Raw genomic sequence first — 22,255 nt, 5'->3', positions numbered from 1 at the left:
TGGAACAAGAACTAATGTGGGCGGGGCTTGATTTTGTCCGTGGGGAATTGATTGGATGGTTGTGGTTTGCTATTGGCTGATCTCATTTGAGTGACAGGTTATAGCCCCGCCCTCGTCATCAGAGAACAGATGCTGCAAGAGGAACTTATTCTGATTCAACATTATTAACACAGTAATGATGTGCACCGATCAATCATTTAGACCTAAAACTGCAATAATAACCAGAATTGTCCATTTTGATTTTGTGGTGACGTTAAGTGCATCCTTCATGAAATTATTGAAAGAAACCGGCCTGATGGAGAAAGTATAGAAGGTCTTTGGTTTTTGTTTGTTTTTTCTTTTCTTTTTTGGTTTGTATGTTTTTTCTTTTGCTGCCAATCTTCCGATCCACTCTCCAGTCCAGTAGGTGGCAGTAGATCACCCACACGCTGGTTTGCTAAACTTGGTAAATGTTTTGGAACTTGCTGTGTGAACAACAACAAAAAAATCATGGGCAATGATTCGAAAAGGTTAAAGTCGCCCTGTGGTGAAAATCCAGCTTTTAATGTTGTTTATGTGTCTATGTGGTGTTTTTAATATGCTTTAAGACAAACCATGTGTAAATTCATAAGTCGACACCATTGCTGAGTATTTCCTCCTTAAAACTGCAGTGAACCAAAGACTTTGAAATCGCTGGTGTTTCTGACGTCACAAACTACCTTGTAACCAATCAGATCAACGTGTGATCATCAAGGAGTGGATCTCTGAGCTGAGTGAGTAAGTGGAGGCGGGGCTCATTTGCATATTCATAGAACCACGCATACTAAATGAGGCAAGGGTGTGGAGTTACATTCAAGATATTTAAAGGCATGAAGAATGTTTTTTCCAAGAAAAAAACTTTTAAAGATGTAATTTTGGTGATCAAAGATGAGTTTTAAGGGCTATAGTTATTGACGGGAGACTTTAAAAGGTCCTGGAACAAACAGTCACACTTGTATTGTTCGCAGTCATTGGAAACTAATGGGAAACGAACTTCATCTAGTGGAAGTGTTCGGTACTGCGACCGAACTAAATCTGAAAGCTCATTTTTTGAGATATCAACCCTTAAATTTGGAACAACTTGCTTAGATTTATGGCTTTAATTTTCTTAAGTTGGAAATTTAATTTTTAGGTCTATGCTCAAAAAGTGAATAAATCTATTAAAACTGCTTCATAAATATGATATAGTACCATCAAATCCCCTAATAATATAAATATTAAATAAAAAAACAACAACTAAAATATAGGCTAGTACAATCGTTTTATTGAAATAAATTTGACCAACACACAAACAGAAATTGGGTTTCAATATCAGGAAGAAAAGAAGAATCAATCATTTCCAGTCTCTGCACAGGACACAAAGGGTTAAATGGCAATTTACTTATAATCAGTATAAGCATCCGACAAAGAAGTGCAATAAGAAACTGTTGAACAAATCCTTAAAAGCATATAAAAATGAAAGGCAAATACTAAAGGATAAGCTGCAGCAAATAAAAATCAAGTCAATAGAAAATCTTCTGGCAACAAAAGTGGGGGAATTATGCAATATGCAAAATATATATGGTAGTAAACATTTGAAGTGGATCAAAACCTTTCATCAAAGTTATACATGAATTCTGAACAATACCCGTTTATTAGGGTGACCACCATCAAACAAACCAAATGTGGGACGATTATAAGTTTGTGTGGGACATGTTGCCAACACTAAAACATAACCTGAAACTGTTATAATGTCTATCTAATGTAATAAAAACATTTGTATTCTGCCTTTCAGCTGATAAAAATGATTTGTTCTTTAGTAATTTCCAGAAAACACCATTACAACACAGTGTAACATAACATGTCTTTATTTTACTTAGAATTTACCGGGAACCGGGAACGCGATTATCATGACAGAATATGCTAATCAATGACTAGAAGATAACTACACATAAGCTACATAAATCCATCAACTAACCATTCAGAAATGTTGTCTACATGTTGTCACTTCTTCTGGAGTCTCTCCATCTTTGTTCGACTTCGGTTTGAACGTAAAAGGTTTTGAAATTTTGAATTTTCAGTGCATATCTGTTTGAGGTAAAAGGACACTAGCTCTAGTAGCACCGCCCCCTTTGCCAGGAGCAACAGCTCATTTGCATTTAAAGGGACACACACAAAAACGGTGTGTTTTTGCTCACCCTCAAAAAGAGACAATTTTAGCATACTATATAAAAATATCTGTGGGGTATTTTGAGCTAGAACTTCACACACACACTCTGGGGACATCAGAGACTTATTGTACATCTTGTGAAAAGGGCATATACCACCCCTTTAATTTCCCATCGATGCTATTACACTCAGTTGGCGGCGGTAGTGCTCCACAATCTGCCCTGCCCACCGCCAATAAAGCGAGGAGAAGAAGAACAGCGCGGTGAGTGACGTCATCTCTCCAACATGGCGGCCGCGGATGTGGAAGACTTCATCGGACAGAACCGGCTGTTGTCGGATTTCATCGAGACGTTTCGCGGCGTCTCCGAGAGCGACAAGCACTGGAAGTCCAGGAGGGAGTTTTTATTCAGAAACATCTCGAATTACGAGGAGAAACCTCGCGTGGACCACCTGCTCGCGCTGTCCATGGTGTGGGCCAATCACGTGTTCCTGGGCTGCAGGTCAGGGGTCAGAGTCACATGTTTCCGCACGGGAATAATATTATGTGTTTGGTAATTGTGATTAATTTTCTTATCTCACAATTCTCACGTGCATTTGCGAGTTTATTCCTTCCCTCTTCTCAGATTTGTGAGGTATAAACTCGCAAATGCGAGAAAGAAAAGTCGGAATTGTGAGATAAAGGTCGCAATTAACCTTTTATTTTTAATTCCGTGGAGGAAACAAGCTTCTATATTCTAAACCATTATGAAATGCCACACAGTATTATATATCACGAAAATGTGTATCCTCTGTATATCTGCAGGTATAGCCCAGAGAATGGTGTGTGTGTGTGTGTGTGTGTGTGTGTGTGTGTGTGTTGATGTTCTCCTCTGTATATCTGCAGGTATAGCCCAGAGACTGGTGTGTGTGTGTGTGTGTGTGTGTGTGTGTGTTGATGTTCTCCTCTGTATATCTGCAGGTATAGCCCAGAGACTGGTGTGTGTGTGTGTGTGTGTGTGTGTGTGTGAGTGTGATGTTCTCCTCTGTATATCTGCAGGTATAGCCCAGAGACTGGTGTGTGTGTGTGTGTGTGTGTTGATGTTCTCCTCTGTATATCTGCAGGTATAGCCCAGAGACTGGTGTGTGTGTGTGTGTGTGTGTGTGTGTGTGTGTGTGTGTGTGTGTGTGTGTGTGTGTGTGTGTGTTGATGTTCTCCTCTGTATATCTGCAGGTATAGCCCAGAGACTGGTGTGTGTGTGTGTGTGTGTGTGTGTGTGTGTGTGTGTTGATGTTCTCCTCTGTATATCTGCAGGTATAGCCCAGAGACTGGTGTGTGTGTGTGTGTGTGTGTGTGTGTGTGTGTGTGTGTGTGTGTGTGTGTGTGTGTGTGTGTTGATGTTTTCCTCTGTATATCTGCAGGTATAGCCCAGAGACTGGTGTGTGTGTGTGTGTGTGTGTGTGTGTGTGTGTGTGTGTTGATGTTCTCCTCTGTATATCTGCAGGTATAGCCCAGAGACTGGTGTGTGTGTGTGTGTGTGTGTGTGTGTGTGTGTTGATGTTCTCCTCTGTATATCTGCAGGTATAGCCCAGAGACTGGTGTGTGTGTGTGTGTGTGTGTGTGTGTGTTGATGTTCTCCTCTGTATATCTGCAGGTATAGCCCAGAGACTGGTGTGTGTGTGTGTGTGTGTGTTGATGTTCTCCTCTGTATATCTGCAGGTATAGCCCAGAGACTTGTGTGTGTGTGTGTGTGTGTGTGTTTGTGTTTGTGTTGATGTTCTCCTCTGTATATCTGCAGGTATAGCCCAGAGACTGGTGTGTGTGTGTGTGTGTGTGTGTGTGTGTGTGTGTGTGTGTGTGTGTGTGTGTGTTGATGTTCTCCTCTGTATATCTGCAGGTATAGCCCAGAGACTGGTGTGTGTGTGTGTGTGTTGATGTTCTCCTCTGTATATCTGCAGGTATAGCCCAGAGACTGGTGTGTGTGTGTGTGTGTGTTGATGTTCTCCTCTGTATTTCTGCAGGTATAGCCCAGAGACTGGTGTGTGTGTGTGTGTGTGTTGATGTTCTCCTCTGTATATCTGCAGGTATAGCCCAGAGACTGGTGTGTGTGTGTGTGTGTGTGTGTGTGTGTGTGTGTGTGTGTGTTGATGTTCTCCTCTGTATATCTGCAGGTATAGCCCAGAGACTGGTGTGTGTGTGTGTGTGTTGATGTTCTCCTCTGTATATCTGCAGGTATAGCCCAGAGACTGGTGTGTGTGTGTGTGTGTGTGTGTGTGTGTGTGTGTTGATGTTCTCCTCTGTATATCTGCAGGTATAGCCCAGAGACTTGTGTGTGTGTGTGTGTGTGTGTGTGATGTTCTCCTCTGTATATCTGCAGGTATAGCCCAGAGACTTGTGTGTGTGTGTGTGTGTGTGTGTGTGTGTGTGTGTGTGTGTGTGTGTGTGTGTGTGTGTGTTGATGTTCTCCTCTGTATATCTGCAGGTATAGCCCAGAGACTGGTGTGTGTGTGTGTGTGTGTGAGTGTGATGTTCTCCTCTGTATATCTGCAGGTATAGCCCAGAGACTGGTGTGTGTGTGTGTGTGTGTGTGTGTGTGTGTGTGTGTGTTGATGTTCTCCTCTGTATATCTGCAGGTATAGCCCAGAGACTGGTGTGTGTGTGTGTGTTGATGTTCTCCTCTGTATATCTGCAGGTATAGCCCAGAGACTGGTGTGTGTGTGTGTGTGTGTGTGTTGATGTTCTCCTCTGTATATCTGCAGGTATAGCCCAGAGACTGGTGTGTGTGTGTGTGTGTGTGTGTGTGTGTGTGTTGATGTTCTCCTCTGTATATCTGCAGGTATAGCCCAGAGACTGGTGTGTGTGTGTGTGTGTTGATGTTCTCCTCTGTATATCTGCAGGTATAGCCCAGAGACTGGTGTGTGTGTGTTGATGTTCTCCTCTGTATATCTGCAGGTATAGCCCAGATCTGCTGGAGAAGGTGGGAGAGATGGCCGAGGGGATTGTAGTGGAGGACGCTCCTGTCTTCAAGACCAGAGATGAACTGATCAAACAACAACAGCAGAGGGTAAACACACACACACACACACACACACACACACACGAGATCTGTGCACGCTGAGGAGTATCGTGACAATGCAACACATCTGTCTGATCATGTTTTACTTCAGTAGAGTTGCACCGTTTAAAGGGATCGTTCACCCAAAAATGAAAATTAGCCCATGATTTACTCTCCCTCAAGTCATCCTAGATACATGACATTCTTCTTTCACTTTTATGATGGATAGATGCACTTTTATGATGGATAGATGCACTTTTATGATGGATAGATGTACTTTTATGGACTTCAAAACAGAAACATCCATTCACTGCCATTATAAAGCTTGGAAGAGCCAGGACACTTCTTAATATAACTCTGATTGTATTTGTCTGACAGAATAAAGTCATACACACCTAGGATGGCTTGAGGGCGAGTAAATCATGGGCTAATTTTCATTTTTGGGTGAACTATCCCTTTAACTTCACACTACCTTGATGTTCTTTTTGGATCTTAAAACTTATGGAGGCTTTCATAGTATGGATAAAAAAACAGCTGAAACATTCTTCAAAATATCATATATATTCTGTAGGGATGCACGATATATCGGTATTGGCTGATATACGATAATTTTTAATGTTATTGTTATCGGCCCAGTAAAAAAATTAGGCCGATATATATTAAAGCTGATAAATATTGTATTATCTCCTTCAGATGTGCACTGTTCAACATGATGCTTTTGAATTGCTTCAAATATGATTGGAATCACTTCAAAAAAAGGAAAATACCGTAAAGTGCAAGTCTGACATATCAGCTACTTAAGATTATAACGAGAACATCATAATTGTGTGTTTGGAACATGGATTTTAATGGCGAGACTTTAGTTTTTGTAACCAGGCTCTCAAAAGTTATAGAAAAACTTGGATTTAGATTTATCAGCCGATATTTCGGTTATCGGCTTTCAAATATAAAGAATTATCGGCCAAAATGTTCATATTTCATCAAAGTACTCTCTCATACAAGTTTCTTAAAATGATAAATCCACATTTCATCCTTTGAATTAGTTTTAAGAAAAGGGATGAGTCAAAATAAGATTATAGGTGAATAATTCTAGATGCCTGATCTGAGTTATTTACATTTTGAAAATATACATTTATCTTATTTTCCGTCAACTGGTTAAAAGTTTACATGCGGTTTCCCTGGTAACAGATGTAAACAAAGCAGCGCTACTTATAAACGCAACATGTCATCGAAACGTTTTCTTGACAGTCAGTTCCCTTCAGAGATGTGTGTGTGTGTGTGTGTGTGTGTGTGTGGTGTCTCGGTATGAGGCTGTTGCTAACTATCGTGGGAACATTCTCATGTCTGGTGTCTCGGTGAGCTTTGGTTGTTTTACGCATGCGCAGAAAGTGTCATTCCGTGTCAAATCAAAGAAACTTCCATATGGAGGTAGATTTGTGTCTTTATTATTCAATCAAAAAAAAGGTTGCTTCAATCAAAAAATATATTTTCAATCAAAAAAACCCGTTTCAATCAAAGAAAAAAAGTGTTTGAATGCAAAAATATATTTGAGACTCAAAAAAATGCATTTGAACACTATTTTTTTTTGCTTGAAAATGTTTTTTTTGATAGAAGTGAAGGTTTTTTTGTTTGAAGCAACTTTTTTGATTGAAGTATTGTTGTTTTGTGTTTGGGCCATATTATGGGTAGGACATTTGTGTCTTTATAATTCAATCAAAAAAGAAGTTGCTTCAAACAAACAAAACATATTTTCAATAAAAAAATCACTTCAATCAAAAAATAAACCTTTTCAATCATAGAAAAAATGTTTTTGAATGCAAAAAAATATTTGAGATTCAAAAAATTGCACTTGAACACTTTTTTTTTGATTGAAAATGTTTTCTTTGATTGAAGTAATCTTTTTTGTGTTTGGACCATGTTATGGGTAGGACATTTGTGTCTTAATTATTCAATCCCAAAAAAGTTGCTTCAATCAAAAAAAAAACATTTTCAATCAAAAAAAAATAATTTCAATCAAAGAAAAAACTGTTTAAATGCAAAAAAAAAAAAAATCATTTGAAGTGTTTTTTTTTTATTGAACTTTCTTTTTTTTTGAATGAAGTGAAAAAAGTTTTGAAGTCGTTTTTTTTTTAAATCATTTTGACACAAACGTACCGCAGTGGGGGCGGGTGCTTCCCCATTGGTCAGACATGCTTGAGTGACAAGTGTCTACACCAACGACGTCTTTCTGACAAGCAAGTCATGGTCGCCACTCGCCAGCGAGCCAGGAAGCAGTGGTGGAGTTGTTGGTAAGTAGATAAAACCGTATTAAAATGATTGGTGTCACGTTATTAGCCTACTCTGTTTGATATTTCGATTAAACATACAGCTTGCTAACTTAGCTCACGTTGACTAATTTGTGTGATGGTGTTAGATATCTGACGCCTCATATTGTCAGGCAGGCTAGCAGGGTGCGCTAACGGCTAATTGAATTGTTTATTTCACTTAAGTAACGTTACAGAGGCTTGCTATGTGCTAGTGCTATATTGTGTTATAATACGTAACGTCATTAGTGGTCAAACAACAGTCCACAGGCCAACTGTTGCCCACAGCGCTGCCTGTTTAGCAGCAACAGGTCATGCAGAGCCTGAGTCTATCTTCTCACACAGCCCACAGGATTACAGCTATTTGACCGTCCCGCTCTCTCTCTCGCTCACGGGTAGTGGTCTCCCCACCATCACAGTCAAATGCTCGCAGACACAGAGGCAGATGCTGTTATTTTGAGAGCGGGGCTTACATATGCCGTCCCGTACGGAAAATAATGTTGCATACCACCGGTAACATGAATATATATTCCGTTGCTCGGTGCGCAAACTAGCTGTGTCAGGCATTATTTATAAGTAGCCTAATGTCCTGCACAACTCCACATGGAAAACTGGCAGTTCAATGAAGTGATGCTTATTGTCTGACATAGTGTACAAGTAGTTACTAGCTTAAAGTATTGTGCCAATAATGATCCTTCTGGTAAATTTGGCATTCAGTTGAGACACAAAAGCTCTTAGTTTAATGAAAATCTTTGGAAAAGAAGACAAGATGGTTTGTTTAATTAGTATTCATTTATTTAGATTTCTAATATCATATAGTATTGTCCTGTCAACCCATTACAAGTCTTGCCTTATTCAGTGTTGATTTATTGACATGTTTATGTAAGATGTTTTATTAGAAGGTGTGTGAGTGAAAGTTGTCTGAAGTTGTATTTTTCTATTTTATTGCAATGCTGATTGATAATGTAGGACTCTGGTCCTGGCTTGGCCTAAGTTTTGGTGTCTCTAGGTGCTGTGCTCTGTAGGCATGACACATTAATTTCTTTATGTGATACTTTATTTTTTGCATCAAATTATTTGAAGTATTGATATCGATACAGGTATTGCTGCACTCTCAATTATAACTGCTCAATAGTGTCGTATGGTTACTTTTATTATACAAGCCATCAATTTTGATGGCTTGTTAGTGTAACCGTTAAGCATAATGGCATTAATGCTATATATAGCGTACATTTAGCCAGATATTTTTTTTTTTTTTTTTTAAAGTAGCTAACTAGCTAAAGCCTTAAGTAGCTGAAATTAAGTTGTCTCAGAGCACAGCACCTAGAGACACCAAAACTTAGGCCAAGCCAGGACCAGAGTCCTACATTATCAATCAGCATTGCAATAAAATAGAAAAATACAACTTCAGACAACTTTCACTCACACACCTTCTAATAAAACATCTTACATAAACATGTCAATAAATCAACACTGAATAAGGCAAGACTTGTAATGGGTTGACAGGACAATACTATATGATATTAGAAATCTAAATAAATGAATACTAATTAAACAAACCATCTTGTCTTCTTTTCCAAAGATTTTCATTAAACTAAGAGCTTTTGTGTCTCAACTGAATGCCAAATTTACCAGAAGGATCATTATTGGCACAATACTTTAAGCTAGTAACTACTTGTACACTATGTCAGACAATAAGCATCACTTCATTGAACTGCCAGTTTTCCATGTGGAGTTGTGCAGGACATTAGGCTACTTATAAATAATGCCTGACACAGCTAGTTTGCGCACCGAGCAACGGAATATATATTCATGTTACCGGTGGTATGCAACATTATTTTCCGTACGGGACGGCATATGTAAGCCCCGCTCTCAAAATAACAGCATCTGCCTCTGTGTCTGCGAGCATTTGACTGTGATGGTGGGGAGACCACTACCCGTGAGCGAGAGAGAGAGCGGGACGGTCAAATAGCTGTAATCCTGTGGGCTGTGTGAGAAGATAGACTCAGGCTCTGCATGACCTGTTGCTGCTAAACAGGCAGCGCTGTGGGCAACAGTTGGCCTGTGGACTGTTGTTTGACCACTAATGACGTTACGTATTATAACACAATATAGCACTAGCACATAGCAAGCCTCTGTAACGTTACTTAAGTGAAATAAACAATTCAATTAGCCGTTAGCGCACCCTGCTAGCCTGCCTGACAATATGAGGCGTCAGATATCTAACACCATCACACAAATTAGTCAACGTGAGCTAAGTTAGCAAGCTGTATGTTTAATCGAAATATCAAACAGAGTAGGCTAATAACGTGACACCAATCATTTTAATACGGTTTTATCTACTTACCAACAACTCCACCACTGCTTCCTGGCTCGCTGGCGAGTGGCGACCATGACTTGCTTGTCAGAAAGACGTCGTTGGTGTAGACACTTGTCACTCAAGCATGTCTGACCAATGGGGAAGCACCCGCCCCCACTGCGGTACGTTTGTGTCAAAATGATTTAAAAAAAAAACGACTTCAAAACTTTTTTCACTTCATTCAAAAAAAAAGAAAGTTCAATAAAAAAAAAACACTTCAAATGATTTTTTTTTTTTTTGCATTTAAACAGTTTTTTCTTTGATTGAAATTATTTTTTTTTGATTGAAAATGTTTTTTTTTTGATTGAAGCAACTTTTTTGGGATTGAATAATTAAGACACAAATGTCCTACCCATAACATGGTCCAAACACAAAAAAGATTACTTCAATCAAAGAAAACATTTTCAATCAAAAAAAAAGTGTTCAAGTGCAATTTTTTGAATCTCAAATATTTTTTTGCATTCAAAAACATTTTTTCTATGATTGAAAAGGTTTATTTTTTGATTGAAGTGATTTTTTTATTGAAAATATGTTTTGTTTGTTTGAAGCAACTTCTTTTTTGATTGAATTATAAAGACACAAATGTCCTACCCATAATATGGCCCAAACACAAAACAACAATACTTCAATCAAAAAAGTTGCTTCAAACAAAAAAACCTTCACTTCTATCAAAAAAAACATTTTCAAGCAAAAAAAAATAGTGTTCAAATGCATTTTTTTGAGTCTCAAATATATTTTTGCATTCAAACACTTTTTTTCTTTGATTGAAACGGGTTTTTTTGATTGAAAATATATTTTTTGATTGAAGCAACCTTTTTTTTGATTGAATAATAAAGACACAAATCTACCTCCATACTTCCACGGCTCATTTTTTATTTTGTTAATATTCTTTCTGAAAAAAGACAAACATAAATATAGTTTAGAAAGCCAAAATATTAATTGTCATGGATGTATATTTACTCAGTAATCCACTGTTTTGTAGAGGAGGGTCAAAATTACAATTTTCACCTGAGATTTAGAGACAAATTACAGGGTGTAAAAATGACTTTAGAAAGATGGCAGCATCATTATATGTTTACACAGATTGGTGTGTTTTGGTATTATGATGTGGAAAAGCATTGTTATGTTCCCCAGGTTTGCATGGCTGTAACTCCAGAAGTATTACAGTTCTCTTAATATCCTTTTAGATTTTGCTTTTTCACAAACTCTTCTTTTGGTATCCATGATTTTAAGGCCCAAGATGGTTCAATCCCAGAGATATTGTGATCTCAATGCGGCTCCAAGAGTAAACTGTGCACACCTTCAGCTTCTTATGTTATTTTCCCCAAGTTTGCATGGCTGTAACTCAAGAAGTTGTATCGTAATATCCTTTTAGATTCTGGTTTTTAATAAACTCTTCTTTTGATTTCTAGTTTTAACGTTATTTGTTGTTCAGATATTCCTCTTTATAATAATAAAGTATTAGCTGTATGCAAAGTGACCCCACATTTGTTTTTTAGCCAATGAAAATGTGTACAATTTACTCTTGGAGCCTCATTGGGATCTCCATATCTCTGGGATTGAACCATATAGGTCCTTCAAAATGAAGATACCAAAAGAAATGTTTGTTAAAAACCAGAATCTAAAAGGATATCAAGATAACTTTAATACTTCTTGAGTTACAGCCATGCAAACTTGGGGAAAATAACTTAAGAAGCTGAAGATGTGCACAATTTACTCTTGGAGCCGCATTGAGATCACAATATCTCTGGGATTTAACCATCTTTTGGGCCTTAAAATCATGGATACCAAAAGAAGAGTTTGTGAAAAAGCAAAATCTAAAAGGATATTAATATATCTGTAATACTTCTGGAGTTACAGCCATGCAAACTTGGGGAAAATAAGTGCTTTTCCCTTTTTTTTAGAACTGACACCGTTGGCATTTAATGAAACAAAGATTGATAAAGTCAACAGATTTCACTAATAGACCCACCAATCTCTGTGTAAACATATAATGATGCTGCCATCTTTCTAAAGTCATTTTTACACCCTGTAATTTGGCTCTAAATCTCAGGTGAAAATTGTAATTTTGACCCTCCTCTACAAAACAGTGGATTACTGAGTAAATATACATTCATTACATTTAATATTTTGACTTTCAACTTCATTTATATATTTCTTTCACCTGAAAAAAAACAATCAAAATCACATTTTTAGCAGTGAAACACTGAATCGAGACCGAATGACCCTTCAGTGTCTCCTGATGTAATGTTAGATTAATGTGTGTGTGTGTGTGTTCCTCTTCTCTCCTGCAGCGGTGACTGAAGAACTCCTGAAACACACCGGCCTTCGTCGACTAGCCTTCACATCGTTTATATTTTGTTACAATGTTTTTGTATTAGCAACAATAAAAATGAACTCATTCTCTTCACTCCAAGTCTGAATGTTTTTTTATTTTTTTTTATACAGCATATTAGAAGTATAAATGTTCTCATGATAAATTCACAAAAGCTAACTCTTCAAAACATCTGCATGTAGGACACGGCTCATACGCACATGCCCTCCATTTACTCTGTCTGGTTTTTTTTTATATTTGAAGCACAAACATGTGAGCATAAAGATGTTATCAAATACAGATACAAAAAGATGATTCCCATGGTCAATCTCCAGGTGCTTTTAAAGGCAAAACGGGCATGAGATTTATCCTCAGATATATCACTGATGTGTAACTCAGGGATTGCAACATTTGCCAATAATCTGCATTGCTTTAAATCATCAACCGCATCAATCTGACAACAGCACATCTCAAACTTTGTTAGCAATAACTTACCATGCAGTTAAAATAAATAAGCACACAAATATAGTTCCTGTGTGTGTGTGTGTGTGTCGAGCGTTACGAGTCGACCCAGCTCTGCTCCACGATGGCAGACACTCTCTTCTCGTATTCACGCTTGTTCTCCTGATAAAGCTGCGCCGCCTGACTGTTGGCCGGGCTGTTCGGGTTGGGCTCGTCCAATAGAGACTAAACACAATCACACAGGCATTATGGGAAGAGATCTGAATGAGCACAACACAACCAATTCAATGAAACGACTGATTACAGCAAAACTCGGTGGCGATTCATTATTGGTTTTTCTTTATTTTTTTTGTCATTCTCCACTCCTCCGCCTGTCCGGCTCCTCAGAAAATGTAACATTTGGTTAATTAAAATGCCCATTATGTCACTTTATTTATTTATTTAATGACCTGCAATCTTTTTCCAGAATCAGTGTAGAGGGTTTTGTGCGCATCGGATTACTTTTTCCTCAAGTAACTAGTGTGAACATGATGGTTATTGTAGTTCTACACTAAATGTGAGCATTTCCTCGACTCGCTTACACATGAACATTCAGTATTCCTCAAAATGATTAAAGTCCCCCTGTAGGCTCACCAAAATTACATATTTAATCTTTTTTCACCTTAAAATATCTTGAATGTAACTCGACACCCTTGCCTCATTTAGTATGCGCGGTTCTATGCATATGCAAATGAGCCCCGCCTCCACTCACTCACTCAGCTCAGAGATCCACTGGTTGACGATCACACGTTGATCTGATTGGTTACAAGGTAGTTTGTGACGTCAGAAACACCAGCGATTTCAAAGCGTGTTTTTGAGACTGTCTTTGGTTCACTGCAGTTTTAAGGAGGAAATACTCAGCAATGGTGTCGACTTATGAGTGTACACATGCTTTGTCTTAAAGCATATTAAAAACACCACATAGACACATAAACAACAGTAAAAGCTGGATTTGCACCACAGGGGGACTTTAAAAACAGTAAAATTCAAACCTACAATAATTAATAAATATGTTAAATTACTATTTAATCTCACTTTATTAATCAATGTCTTTGCTGTTGACCTTTGATCCAATTAAACCATACTAAGCAAACAAGACTTTAGATTAATATCACTTTTGTTTGTTTTTATTGCTAAAATGAGTGTCGAACTTTCTTCTCCTGCGTCCTAATCTGTGATCCAGAGGATTATTAATTTCCCTTTTGGTGTGAAAGGGCCTTTACATCGGATAAAAATAAAACTTTTGTTTATTTATAAAAGTAATAACTGCATTAACATTAACATAATATTGATGCATTAACTAACGTTCACTAATGAGACCTTATTGTAAAGTGTTACCTTATTCTTTATAATGCTGTGTATTATTTTCAGTGCTGGGCAACGATTAATCGCATCCAAAATAAAAGTTTGTGTTTACATAATATATGTGCATAATTATTTTGAATATATAAATGTAATAAAAAATGTTATTTATATATAAAATTATGTATAAATATAGACAGTATATAAATGCAAATATTGCTTAACAGCATGTGTGTGTATTTATATATACAACATGATTATACACATATATTATGTAAACACAAACTTTTATTTTGGATGCGATTAATCGTTGCCCAGCACTAATTATTTTGTATTTTAAATGTCCAGCTCTTTTTATTATAAGAAAAAAAGTAAATTAAACCTGTTATAGTATGACAAAACTTATTTTTTTTGTAACTTATTTAAATATGATAATACCGTATAAGTAGTGTATACCATAATTCATGAACATCTGATACCGTCACATGCCTAGTTGTAAATAGAAACCGCTGAAGTTTACAGCGTTTATTGACCCGGTACTGCAGAAAGGTTTAAATTTAACTATCAACTTATTAACAGAGACAACATGCAAACGTATGTGCAAAATTGATGTCACACAACAGGACTGTTCATAAACTGAAGTGTAGCAAACCCATCATGCACCTGGATGGATGTCAGAATGGAGGAAACGTCATACGTGGGACTCCAGCGGTTCTGGAGAATGTCTAAACATATACTGCCATCTGCATACACTAACACACACAACAGAACATCGTCAGTCACGAACACTGCAAACATGGCTCATTACTTCATAACCACGCTCAGAAGCTCACCGTTCGGGTGGAACATTTTGGAGATGAAGCGAACCGTAGGAGGCTTGTTGGGATATTCTTCTGAAAATTCAATAACGAGTTTAAATGTTCCTGCAGAGAGAGAGAGAGAGAGAGAGAGATGATTCAGATGAACACGAATCACATCCGACGCGACCTTCAGCCGTCACACCTCCATGCCCTGACAGTGCTCAAAGAGTTTCGGCACCACCTTGTGGTCAAAAGTTATAATGAAATTTCTAAAAATGTGAATAACTTTTGAATAAATTAGCCTATTAACTTTTGAATAAATTAGCCTATTAACTTTTGAATAAATTAGCCTATTATAATAAAACTGGTCTTAATAGATTCCTTGGGTCATGCCGAGAACACCAGTTATGCCATAGTCAGCCAAACTCCCTGTCCACCATTTTGATTGTCATCAAAATCGAAAAAAAAAAAAACGAACTTTTCACCAAAATTTAATCATATCATCTTCAGACTGTGCGGACAAAAAGTTATGGATTTCGTGTCGATAGACGAAACCGTTTTCGTATACCGCAGCGACAAATTAACATCACATCAAGCAACAACCTTTTGTGGCACGCATTGTATTCATTGGCGTTATTATTCATTTTCCGTTTTTTCTTCTTCTTCCACTCTGGAAGTCTGTGGCCGCCCATAGAACCGCTTGCGAGGAAGTTATGACATTTGGTACACAGATAGAGGCCAGTCTGAACATTAACCTCAGCAATTTTGGAGTCTGTAACTCAATCCCTCTAGCGCCAACAACTGTCCAAAGTTGCACTCATGTTTATGCTAATAACTTTTCCCTATGACGTAATTTTCCGTCGTGAAATGTTTCCGCCATTTTGAATTTTCCACCAAAAAAAAGAAAAAAAGAAAGTCAAACCCCTCCTAGGCCGTTGCTCTGATTTTCGCGAAAATGTAACCAGATCATCTTCAGACCATGCCATCAAAGTCGATTCGTCATATCGTAACTCGCCAACGAATTCAACGAAATGGCCACTATATCCCTGCAGTGCTTTAGCATATTCTAACCAAACTTGGTGTTTGTTATGACAACTATGACCTGAAGGTATCTGCAGTTTCGGCACAGCGCCACCTAGTGGTCAGGAAATATGAAAAATGGCTACTTTTGCTTATAACTTCTGAATGCTTTGCCCAAATATCACAAAACTCTTTAGATTCAGTGCAGCACGCCGAGTCGAACAATACCCAGTTTTCCCATATCAGCCATTTTAGGCGTCGGCCATCTTGAATTTTGTCGGCCATCTTCTATATTTTCCGAACGCATAGGCATATCGTTACGGAACTCGGTATGTGCCATCGGCACAAATAAAAAAAATAAAAAAATAAAACTTCTCCTAGACAGTTTGTCCGATTTTCACCAAAATCGAATCATATCATCTTTAGACTTTGCAGACAAAAAGTTATGGATTTCGTGTCGATAGACGAAACCGTTTTCGTATAAATTTGAGGCATGATACCAAAACAACTCGGCTGTATCTCTGCAATGCCTTGTCATATTGACACCAAACTTTGCATGTGTCATTGTTACCTCACTCTGAACACAGCACAGCAATTTGGTCACAGCGCCACCTATTGGTCGAAAGTGATAAACCAAATTACTAATGATTGTACTTATGATTTTCCAGCCAGTTTTCCTAAAATGATCTTAAAATGTCTATTGCAGTTGGTAGGATGCTCCCAGCCATGTTGGCATGTCTTATTATGTTCTTTGTGCTCAGCCCCGATAATTACTGCTTGCAGCTATATTGGTTAAACATTTTTTTTATGAAACTTGCCCACATTCAAGTGTTGATAAAAAAAGAATGCATGAAGCTAGAATAAAAGGTTTGTTTGTTTGTTTAAAAGCAGTGGGTCTTATTTCTTTTGATATATTGCATATTCAGATATTCATAGAAACCACAAAAATGTTGGGAATTATGCAAATGTGAAAAAGCGATCCCAAATGCTAAACCCTAAACTGACAGCACAAGCAGAGATGGAGTTCACCGTGTTCATTCACTGTTAACTGAGCCGTTCGAGACGCGGAAAACACGGGATCACGAGCTGAAACGCAGCCCAGACTATATACTTATTTAATTAAAGCACAGTCTTTTGTGATTTGATAAGGCCATATCGTGCTTTAAATTTGTGTTCAATTGACAAACTTTGCCAAAGAAATAGTGCAAAATAACTTTAGAGACTTATGTTATTAGCACGTTATTAGCAAACAAAAGCTTGTCAGAGAGTGTTAACGGCAGACGAACTGATGGTGATATATACTGACTTTTAAGGTAATCAGCTAGCTAGTTCTTTTTAGAGTTGCCGTTTTATTCTATATAAATATGCTAAATGATAGTGAGAAAAAGAATGTTTAGATATCATTCTGCATATGCGATGGACATCGGTTATGATCAATATAATCGTTAGTTGCCGCCCTAAAATGGCACATTAGGAGTATTTATGACTGTGAAGCTGCTTTGAAACAATCTGTATTGCAGAAATAAAGCTGACTTGACTAAATACGTCAGGAAAGTTGGACCTAAGCCTCACATAGCTTATATAAGCCGCTCTGAGATGAATAATCAAAGCTGATTTGATGGTTATTAACTAGTGTTGTGTATTATGGAGGAATCAAGGACTGGCTCACCATCTTCAAAGGGCGTTCCTACAGGCCTGCAAGGAAACAGACATAATAAATAATAATAATAATAATAAACAACATCTACTGTAATGGCTGCCATGAGTCTCACTTCATCAAGCTTACCCAAAAATCACAGCGTTCCACAGCATGATGTTGTTTTCTGAAGGAGCACCACTGACGCCAGTCGGAGGATCTTCCTGAAGTCTGCAAACCAATATGAGAAAGCTTTAGATCATCGTCCATCGTTTAGGGCTTCAAATCATTCACAAAGAGACCAGAAAACACTGTAAAGTGGGACAATAGGCCTTTAGATAGACCCGTTACTGGTTTGTTATTGCTGACAGGCAGAATCATCTGGTGAATAATGAACATCTCGCATCAGAATCAACACATTCAGAGGGACTTCACTGGACTGACGCTGTTGTTCGGCTGATAACAGTAATGATGAATAGACACTAAGCTTGTGCTCATCAGGGCTCGACATTAACGCTTGTCTGGGACACAAGTGGATTTTTTGAAGAGGCGAGTGAAAGAGAATTGTATTTGCTGAACCGGACAAGTATCCTGATTTGAATACCATCATGATTGAACATGTGACACTGATTTCAAACAACACTGTCACTTACATTTGAGACGCAATATTGACCGTTTTTGTTCATTCATAAACAACTGCCTCATTCCTGAACGAATCAGCCGTTTGAACGAATCGTTTGAGTCAAAGATTCAATGACTCATTCATAAACAACTGCCTCATTCCTGAACGAATCAGCCGTTTGAACGAATCGTTTGAGTCAAAGATTCAATGACTCATTCATAAACAACTGCCTCATTCTTGAACGAATCAGCCTTTTGAACAAATCGTTTGAGTCAAAGATTCAATGACTCATTTATAAACAACTGCTTCATTCCTGAATGAATCAGCCGTTTGAACGAATCGTTTGAGTCAAAGATTCAATGACTCATTCATAAACAACTGCCTCATTCTTGAACGAATCAGCCGTTTGAACGAATCGTTTGAGTCAAAGATTCAATGACTCATTCATAAACAACTGCCTCATTCCTGAACGAATCAGCCGTTTGAACGAATCGTTTGAGTCAAAGATTCAATGACTCATTCATAAACAACTGCCTCATTCCTGAACGAATCAGCCGTTTGAACGAATCATTTGAGTCAAAGATTCAATGACTCATTCATAAACAACTGCCTCATTCTTGAACGAATCAGCCATTTGAACGAATCGTTCGAGTCAAAGATTCAATGACTCATTCATAAACAACTGCCTCATTCTTGAACGAATCAGCCGTTTGAACGAATCGTTTGAATAAATGACTCAATGATTCGCTCATTAAGACGGTCACCTGCCGCCACCTACTGGTGTTTGAGTTTCATGTTTAAAAGTATCATCCTTTCCAATATTTCTTATTTGTATATTCAAAAAATACTTAAAACAATCTCATAGCATTATTTAATGCAGTTGTCATTTTTCATTGTAAATTATTTAATTTGATTGGTAACAGCCCTGTAGTGTCTTATTATTCTAATTTAATTTATTGACCAAATTTAAGAATTTAAAATGAAAGATGAAGCATATATTTAATAAGAAGGGGGAAGGGGGAGCCCCTTATAAAAGGTTTTTTAAAAAAGCCCTCATAAATAGTAAATAGCATAAATATAAAGATTTAATATGTCAAAGCTTACTGAACACTGTTGAGGATATTGCTTCAGAATAAATTATATTTACAACGCAAAAATCCTATTTTTTACTACTATATACTTGCACATGACAAGGCTTAATGTCGAGCCCTGACACACACACACACACACACACACACACACACACACACACACACATTCGGCTGACTCTGAGTTCTGCATTTATCAGCAGTCGAGTGTGTTTAATAAGGGCTGTCTCACAATTTAGTCAGCCTAAAAATACTGTACAGAATGATAGTACAATAACGCTATTGGACCCACGGTAATGAATGACAACATAACATTATTTGTTACTTTGACATTTCTTCTTTTAAAGGGATAGATCACCCAAAAATAAGAATTATCCTGGGATTTACTCACCCTCAGGCCATCCTAGGTGTACATGAGTTTCTTCGTTCATACGAACACAATCAGAGTTACGTTGGAAAATGTCCTGGCTCTTCCCAGCTTTATAATGGGAGTGAATGGGGGGTAAGATTTAGAAGCCCTATAAAGCACATCCATCCGTCATAACAGTAATCCATCCGGCTCCAGGGCGTTAATAAAGACCTTCTGAAGCCAGGAAAAATATCCATATTTATAACTTTATAAACTAGAATCACTGACTTGAAAAAGACACTCCAGGACATTTTCTAACACAACTCTGCTTGTGTTCGGCTGAAAGAAGAAAGTCACTAGGATGGCTTGAAGGGGAGACACATACAGATACTGGAAAAAGAAATTCCAGGACTTTCAAGGACAACTTTTTGGGTTTTCAAGGACTACAATCCGAGATCTCACTTATCAAACACTATCTTTAGTATGTTTTAAGGATTTTTAAAACTCAAATTAAAGATATAAGGTATCCAAAATACAACTTACTTAATAATATATTTTTCAATACATAATATTTTATATTATAATGTTGCCGTACTTCGTATTATCAGACAGGCTACAGTGAAAATATTGTTTGTTTTTTTTTTGTTGAAAAAATATATTGTATTTTAAGTAAGTAAAGCACTTTTTAAGTACCTCTTCATAAATATGGCTGTTTTCAAGGGTTTTCCATGACTTAAATGTCAATAAGTCAAATTCAAGTACTTCAAGCACCTTGTACGAACCCTGGGGTGAAGTAATTACCTCATGTCTTAAAGCACATAATATTACAATAATACTAAATGTAAACAAATTACACAGTTTTTTGGGGGGTCCTGAGACTTCCACAGAAGATATGTGTTATAATATTTAGACCACTTCTATTGTTGACTGCTTCAAAGTGTTTATAAAACAAAATGCCCACCCCACATTTAAATATGAACTAACAACTTAAAGTATTTTTTAATCTTAGTTAATATTAATACATTATTAAAAATCAAAAGATGTATGTTAATATTATTGACTAGACCTGAGCTGACATGAACTATTGTTGGCAAAGATGAAAAAATACAGTAACATAAGTATTTCTCATGGTTAGTTCATATTAACTAAAGGGAAATTACTGTAAAGTGTTGCCACTTTTTTATTAATAAAAATGAGTCCAGAATGGCGATAAAACAGTATGTTTACTGTGAAGCACTTTCACGTTATTGAGCAGCAATCTTGTTAGTAAGAGCTGGATCTCCAAACCTACACCAGGAGTGCTTTCCAAGCCTGCCTATGATGCCCACAATTGCTGTCTACCCTAAGAAAGAGTACTATGGTACTGTACTGTGGTACTGTGGAGGAAAACAGCAGGAGTGAACTCTGGCGCAGGCCTAGCTAATGTTGCTAACGGCTAGTCGCGAGTATAAACAAAGCGCGCGTGAGGCGACACATCAACACACAACACTCATGTGAAATCACAAACCTCTTAAAGTCTCTCATAAGCCTTCGTCTCGCAGGAGTAGACATGCTTTATTATCGCCGGATTGTGTCATAAAACGCGCAGAACACCGTCAGATTCGGGAGGATCGGGGCGATGAGCCGGTGACGTCACCCGTGACGCCATAGACCTGCAGCAGCCGCAGTGCGAGCACAGCTTTACACTCAAATAACACACAACAACAACAATAAATAGGGCCATGAACCGAGTCAAGTATATTATCTGCTTTATATGGAATTCCTGCCACATAAGAAGAAAAAAAAAAAAAAAGTATTATTATTATTTATTTTACAAAGAAGAAACAGCACTGGATGGTATGGAAGCCTGTTTCCGCCACAAAATAAAACATTTCAAAAGATAATTGCGCCTTTTTATCTCACAATTGCGAGTTTACATCTCGCAATTCTGACTTTATTTCTCAGAATTGCGAGATATAAAGTCAGAATTGCGTGTTATAAAGTCAGAATTCTGTTGTGTAAGAATAATGCGACTTTATTTCTCAGAATTGCGACTTTATATCACGCAATACACATTTTGAGTGTGCAATACACACAGGTCAGAGAGATCAACAAAAGAGGCAATTTGTGAGTTGGTTGGGTAAACAAGTTGAAAGAATGACATATTACGTCATATTTATGAGATGAAAAGTCGACAGTTATGTCTTAAAAAGTCATAATTGTGACAAATAGTTATAAGTAAGACAAAAAAAGCAGAAATTTACATTAAAAAATCGAAATTATTACATAATATGACTAAACTTTTACTCTGATTATTGGGTCATTCCTGGGATTTGGTGCCTTTTGTGTCCCCAGTAAAGATCTTACTGCCTTAAAATGCTGAGCAATATCCATTTTAAACCTGTCTTAGTCATAAATAACACCATTTTAACGCTAAGCATATTGAAGTTGATTAATAATAATCATAATGTGAAATGTTTTACAGCATTTTGAACCACCACATATCACCGTTTTGTCAGTTTGTGGTATTTTTATGAAAGATGAACACGTGACTTGGCAGTTAACACATTTATTATTCTTGGCAAATTCTTTTTACACAAGAATAGATTCCTGAAAACACTCCCAAACTTTTACGTTTTTCAATAAAGAACTGTGTCATTACTTCTTATCGCTAAAGTTAACGAAGCAAAAGAATGCCTTAATCGTATCTACTTTGATAGAGGATGTGAACCTTTCTGAAAACCCTTAGTCTTTTATTTCCTTTATTTATTATTTATTTGAATC

The 22,255-nt window shown here is 37.3% G+C and overlaps 2 protein-coding genes and 1 long non-coding RNA gene across 3 annotated transcripts in view; 2 read left to right on the top strand and 1 right to left on the bottom strand.

The window, feature by feature from the left end:
- Positions 1 to 22,255, top strand: part of LOC311276886 — a 374,569-nt gene that overhangs the window by 233,394 nt on the left and 118,920 nt on the right. The window lies entirely within an intron of this gene.
- cdkn2aipnl (CDKN2A interacting protein N-terminal like) lies at positions 2,408 to 12,270 on the top strand. The gene is made up of 3 exons (XM_084387106.1): positions 2,408 to 2,666; positions 5,096 to 5,207; positions 12,155 to 12,270. Exons 1-3 carry the CDS (start codon positions 2,452 to 2,454, stop codon positions 12,158 to 12,160), a joined length of 333 nt encoding a protein of 110 aa, XP_084243232.1. The 5' UTR covers positions 2,408 to 2,451; the 3' UTR covers positions 12,161 to 12,270.
- Positions 12,272 to 21,171, bottom strand: ube2b (ubiquitin-conjugating enzyme E2B (RAD6 homolog)). The gene is made up of 6 exons (XM_084387105.1): positions 21,000 to 21,171; positions 17,584 to 17,664; positions 17,467 to 17,492; positions 14,811 to 14,900; positions 14,641 to 14,729; positions 12,272 to 12,861 (listed from the first exon to the last, which is right to left on the bottom strand). The coding sequence occupies exons 1-6, from the start codon at positions 21,041 to 21,043 to the stop codon at positions 12,733 to 12,735; spliced, it is 459 nt and encodes a 152-aa protein (XP_084243231.1). The 5' UTR covers positions 21,044 to 21,171; the 3' UTR covers positions 12,272 to 12,732.

The sequence above is a fragment of the Rutilus rutilus genome, assembly GCF_951802725.1.
Source record: "Rutilus rutilus genome assembly, chromosome: 18".
Lineage (NCBI taxonomy): Eukaryota > Metazoa > Chordata > Actinopteri > Cypriniformes > Leuciscidae > Rutilus > Rutilus rutilus.
The sequence above is the reverse complement of the archived record's forward strand: the minus strand, read 5'-3'. Positions and strand labels throughout refer to the sequence as shown.